The following is a 6085-nucleotide window of genomic DNA, read 5'->3' as shown; positions in this document are numbered from 1 at the left end:
GAAACTGGGAATGGAGAAATTTACATGTAAATAAAGAAAATATCTAATAATAATAATAAAAAAAAGAAAACTGGTTGTTTTTTAATTACTCCCCCAAAAGATACCTCCAGATAGAGAAATTTATGCTTACCGTACTCCTATCCCCTAAAAAGACCAAAATCAAATAACAAATACAAGAGCATATGCACAACAAGTTTCTGAAGTTGTGAACAAAGTTTCAAGGGCTCTTGAGTCTAGACTTTAAGGAGCAAAGCTTATCACACAGCTTTCTGCCCATCTCCCATATAACAGCATGGAATAAGAGTTGTCTAGGAATGGTTTCTGAATATTAGAGTCTTCTGAAATATCTCCAACTCCTTGTGTGTCTACTTGTTGGGAATTGTGTCTTATAAGGAATTATATCCAATCTCAACTGCCCTGCTGTTATCTTAGAGGCCAAAGAGATGCTGTAATAGGAAGGATGCTTCAGTTTCTCTGCTCCTGTTTCATTCGGAAACTATGACCTGCTGTATCTCAATTGGCTGAAATCCACGGACAGCTGATGGAGTGGTGAAGAAAGCATTAGGCAGTTCTCCGGGGCTAATGGAGCCAGAGTCACTTTGCACGGAACCTCCACTGTTCTCAAACTGGGAGATTTTCTTTTTGATCATCTTCCTCTCCTTGGCTCTGCGATTCTGAAACCAGATTTTCACCTGAAACATAAAATGCTTTATACTTAATGGGGACAACTCCCTAAGTGTAATCAACACAGTGAGTGCCAGTTTTACAAGGCTCCTTCACACATATTACTTCATTTGAGCCTCAGGGGGACTTTGTGAACTATACCCATTTTACAGGTTCGAAAACACTGTGGCTCAGAGAGGGCAGGTGCTTTGTAAGAAATGAGACTGAAGTCATCAAACCTAGGACTACTGACTCTGAATGCAGAGCTCTCGATATTACAACTCACTTGCATCCTCTGTTACACAAGTAGAAATAATTATATAATGATGCTGAGGACTGTTGATGAAAGAGAATGATTTAAATAACAACAGTGATTACAGTCGGTCATTAAGAGAAATTTCCTTATGTTAAAAAGTTAACACCTAGAACTGGGTGAACAAGGTCATGAAATACCATCTATTTGTTGTTGGAAATCAACACAAGAGTGGTATTAATGCACCTATACATGGTTGGAATGCAAACTGCTTGAGATAAGGCAATGCATTAATGGATTTTACATTTCTACACTTCTATGATTCCAGCATCACTCCTAGACTTAGGGAAAACTCACCAGGTGCCCATGTAATTGCCAAGTCTGAATGAGTGGAGACTGCTGACCTTTGCTGTAACTTGATCTTCATTGAGTATTCACAGTAAGCTAAATTCAAGGCAGGCATCATAATATCATACAGAGCAGAGAAGATTACATTTCCTGTTTTGAATAACAGAAAGGCTCTATCCATGGAACTGCACTGGTGTGAAGCTCCTCTTGTAGTTTGACTAATAGGAATCAGGCAGCGGTCACAGTTGTGAAATTTCCACTTTTCACACTTTGTTAGTAACTACTTGAGGGACCAGATCATTGTTTGACTTGATTGATGAATTATATTGGACTTCTAATCTCTTTGTACCTCTCTGCTCAATCTCTTGCTCCCAGGCCCACATGATACCTGCCCATTAAATAGTTAATAAATCCTCTGGCCAATGAAACAACACAAGGTGAATATGGGTTTAGGAGCACTTAGAAAAGCATCTGTCTTCTGTTTTGCTATTTCCTCCAAACCCTAGCTAGGGAATGTTTGGTAATACCTGTCTCTCAGAAAGGCCCAGGTTAACTGCCAGCTCTGACTTCCTCCGGATGGTGATGTATCTATTGCAGTGAAATTCCTTTTCCAGCTCCAGCCTTTGATGATCCGTGTAAACCACACGATACTTTTCTTTTGTCCTGGTTTTCCCTGTTGAGAAAGCATGACATTTCATCTTATTCTTCTCTTCTGGAGATAATTTGGGTTGAGGGCACCAGCTACTCTTCTAACTTTCATTTATTACTTTGAAATATAAAGGAATTATATTTTTAAATCAATTATGTCATGTCAATTTCTCCACAAATGCATTATCATATGTGGTCACGTCATCTATACCTAGCTGGATACGAATATAAACATCCATCATTCTCCTGAAATAATCAGTCAAATTATAGCCACTCTACCATTGACCTACTGTTATACCAAAACACTTAAAATACTTAAACACTCAACCCACAGTTTTTATTACATTCCCATCCAAATATAACAATTGAATTAACAATAATGGCAACAGCCACCATGAATTATACTTTGCTTTGTTGTTGTTGTTGTTGTTTTGTGTTTAGATAGGGTTTCTCTGTGTAGTTCTCGCTGTCCTGGAATTTGCTCTGTAGACCAGGCTGGCATCAAACTGTCTCTGCCTCCTGAGTGCTGGGTCTAAAGGCATGCCCTATACCTGGCCCTCATGAATTACATTTTATGCAATGCTTTCGTGACTGTTTCCCATTATCTTATCTACTCAGAAATTACACAGAAAAGTGTTATTGTCTAGACAAAGAACTTGAGGTTCAGTATAGGTAAGTGAATTTGTGCTGGTGAGCCTAGGAGGGCAAACCCAAGCATGTCCCTTTGACTCTAGGCTCAGTATGATGTTGGGAAGTATAATGAATCCTGACATTGTAGTTATGTGTATTACCTAGAAAGAATTTGTATAGTTTGAAAAGAAAATAGTTATTGCTACTTAGAAAATTATGTTTCAAAATGGCACTTAATGTTTATTAGAAAAAGTAATATTTCTCCTGTGGGAGTCTTAAGGCTTTTTTATTTCCAAGTGAATAGTGACTGGGGGAAGGAGGGTGTGTTGACTTAAGCAGACTGAAGTGAGAACTCCACGTGCTTTGAAAAGATATACAAACATTTGGTTTGTGTTACAACATCTAGCTAATTTCTCGTGCTTGCCTTCAAATAGAGTTCTATTCTTCCTTTCAAATTTTCCAAAGGTGATTAGGAAGTCTCCCTTTCTTTTCAGCTTCTCTAACCCCCTCTAGGATCTCGCTTTTTTCTCTGTGGCTTTTAGAAAGTTCTTCTGATCTTCTCTGGTTGTTTTTGATGTGAGATTTTGGGGGGCCGACCTGTAGGACAAAGACCTCTTTAAAGTGGGTCCCTAAACTCCATTGAGGTGTTAAGATGCAGCGCAGGCCTAACAAAGGAGCTACATAGCATGGATCCCATCCTGAACCCTCTTTACATTCAGGAACATCAACCAATTGGCTTGGAATTTACAAGCCCTAAACAAATGTCAGAGACACCCTTTCATCTCCAGGAAGAGGAGGGGGCATGGATGTAGAAACAGATCTACCTTAGGATTCAACTAAATGGCTGGATAACTTATGGGCTACTCAGTGCAAGGAAAATTCCCTCCCTTGAAATGATGAGCCCTAAGTCCCAGCCAATTAACTTTCCTCAAAGGCCCAAACTTCGAGCCAGATTTCTGGATCCATGCAGAAACACAGGAAACCAGGGAGCTGGCTTTTGGCATTTTCCAAAGACAGAATGTATATTGAAGGATGAAAACAAAAATCTGAGGTTTAATTTGTTTTCAGGACCTCAGTTTTAGAATCAAATTATATCTTTGAGGAGATAGTTCCTCAAACCCTTCCCGATCAAAAAAAGGGACTGAGTTTACATTTTAACTTGAATCAGGGAGGTTAAAATTCAACTTGTGTGTGTCTGTGTCTTCAGCTCAGTCAATTAATCAGTAAATATAACCAGACTTCAAGAACTCTGGAAAGATTGCGGTCCTTCCCCACCCCCATTGGTCATAAATTCCCCTCTTGCAGTTTCTTTTGAGGACAATAAAGTCAAGACCAGGCCTCTTTATTTGCCATGAAAATGCTCACCCTTTCCGGCAATATAACCTTCGAAGAAAGGGGCAATGACAAGAGCTGAGATGCATATCAAAGCTGAACAAGTGTTAAAACGGGTCTGTAGGCCCAATCTGATGATAAGACTGAAAACCCCAAAGACAAGGGAGAATACTACTTGCACAGTTTACAAAGAGAATGAAATGGAAATGTCTTCTCAAAACCATGGCTCCTTCCCCTATAGCTTCTTCCCCTGAGATAAGGGAAGGGATTTGGCCACTTTCTGGTAGAACACAATGTCCATATTCCCACACTAAAGCCAAAGACCAACAAAGCATGAGGGGGACTTGTTTTTATTGCTTAAGTTCCTTTATTTTCCAGAGACAATGACATTTTGAGACCAGGGGATTTCCTTCTCAGCCAATACTGTAAGTTAATTTAGGAAAGGAAAAAAGTCTAAGATTTATTAAAGAGCTACTTCCACTCCTCTGAATGAGAATTTCGTTACTTCTTCCTCGAAGACTTGAACAATCACCTCCATAGTTCATGATGGTCCTTCCCACCACCCAAGAGGCAGTACCCTCTTCACAAGGAGATGTCACTATACAGGATGACACTGTCACCATAAGTGTGGTTGAAATGGTTTTTGGTGGAGAGACTAGCAAGTAGCTAAAGTGATATTAGGCAGAAAAGGCTTCCCTATGAAGCCTCAGGATCACAATGGTGATGACAATAGAGAAAAATGATGGAGACAGTACACCGTGATGACTTTTCACCTAATGGCAATCTTTTACTGCTTTTTAACTAAAAATCACATCCAAACTCATTTTAAAAGTTGTCCAGAAAAATATGGAAAAACTAAGGAAGAAAATGACAAAAGCCTCAAGGATTATTAAGCAATTCAGTTTATGAGTGTGCTAACTGAATACAGCTTTTAAAGTATTTCCTTAGTGTCCAGTGGCTTAATTAGAATCGCTCAAATGACTTCCTTTCCTTTTGTAAACAGGAAAGCCTCTTTCCAGCTCTGCTTAGCCTGCAGCCTGGCCAATACTCATACAGGGCCACAGTTCTATACTAAAGAAAACAGTGGCAAACCACTTGTTCTAGTGCATTGGCATTGTTTAACATGTGAGACTGCTTGAAAAATATTAACCTTGAAAAAAAGAGAGAATATTAATCTTGATAGAAATGTTTGGATAAGATAGATTGCATATAATGACATGTGTTTGGAATAGGATACTAAGAAAACTACACAGTACTCATGAGGTGGAGATAGGTGGATCTCCATGAGTTCGAGGCCAGCCTGGTCTACAGAGGTAGTTCTGGGACAGCCAGGGCTACACAGAGAAACCATGTCTCAAGAAAGAAAAGCAAAAAAAGAAAGAAAACTATGTACAAATAAAAACAAATGCCTTTTAAATCAGATTATCTGGAAGGCAATGACTTATTCTACATGTCAATCTCCTTGCTTTAGATTTAGCTGTAATGAGTGCTACACACACACACATACACACACAATCACACATACATACACATACACACTCACAATACACACACACACACACACACACACACACACTTAAGTCTGTTTCAATTATCTTCATTAATGGAAAAAAAAAACTTTCATGGGATTGCCTTAATTTAGGGAAGGGCTACTTCCAGTCTGCTGTTCACAGATTTTTTTTCTCTCTCTCAGCCCTAAACTCATTGCTCATGTGCAATGGAATAAGGTGAGGAGAGAGCTTAGGAAGATCTGACTCGTCCATTCACTTAACAGACATTTAACATCTGCTCCCTTGTTAAGCATATAGAGGGGTATACTTTGGTTCAGAGTATCCAATGGGGTGATGACATTGATTTTTGTGGAGTTTATGGCCCGATATCATGAAAGATACTCAGTGAGTCTAGAATGTCCAGAACGTATGCAGAGCATCACTTATGTGTGTGATGTGAAGTGCTCTCATTTCATGCATATCTATCATCTTCTTAAATCGTTGACAAGTAGCAACCTGAGCTACAAGAATATGCAGAAGAGTGGTATTAACTTACAAGGAATTCAAATGAAACAAATGTTGATGTGAACAAAACTTTGTCTATAGGACAAGTTGCCAAGAGTCCAAGGAGCTGCAATGTCATTCTCAATTTTAAGCTTCTCCTAAACACTGAAGAGGTACACAGACTAAGGGGGCTCCTTCTCAGCTTCTCTTGGCATCA

General features: G+C 39.2%; 1 protein-coding gene across 1 annotated transcript in view; it reads right to left on the bottom strand.

Moving 5' to 3' along the window:
* Positions 1–279: 279 nt before the first annotated feature.
* Positions 280–6085, bottom strand: part of Cdx4 (caudal type homeobox 4) — an 8471-nt gene continuing 2665 nt past the window's right edge. The window contains exons 2-3 of the mRNA XM_031375758.1: positions 1792–1937; positions 280–692 (exon numbers count right to left, since the gene is read on the bottom strand). Coding sequence (XP_031231618.1) covers positions 486–692; positions 1792–1937 — 353 coding nt within the window. The 3' untranslated portion in view covers positions 280–485. The remainder of the gene's footprint in view (positions 693–1791; positions 1938–6085) is intronic.

This window comes from Mastomys coucha, chromosome X (genome assembly GCF_008632895.1).
Source record: "Mastomys coucha isolate ucsf_1 chromosome X, UCSF_Mcou_1, whole genome shotgun sequence".
In the NCBI taxonomy this organism is placed as follows: domain Eukaryota; kingdom Metazoa; phylum Chordata; class Mammalia; order Rodentia; family Muridae; genus Mastomys; species Mastomys coucha.
Note: the sequence above shows the minus strand (reverse complement) of the source record. Positions and strands in the feature narration are given on the sequence as shown.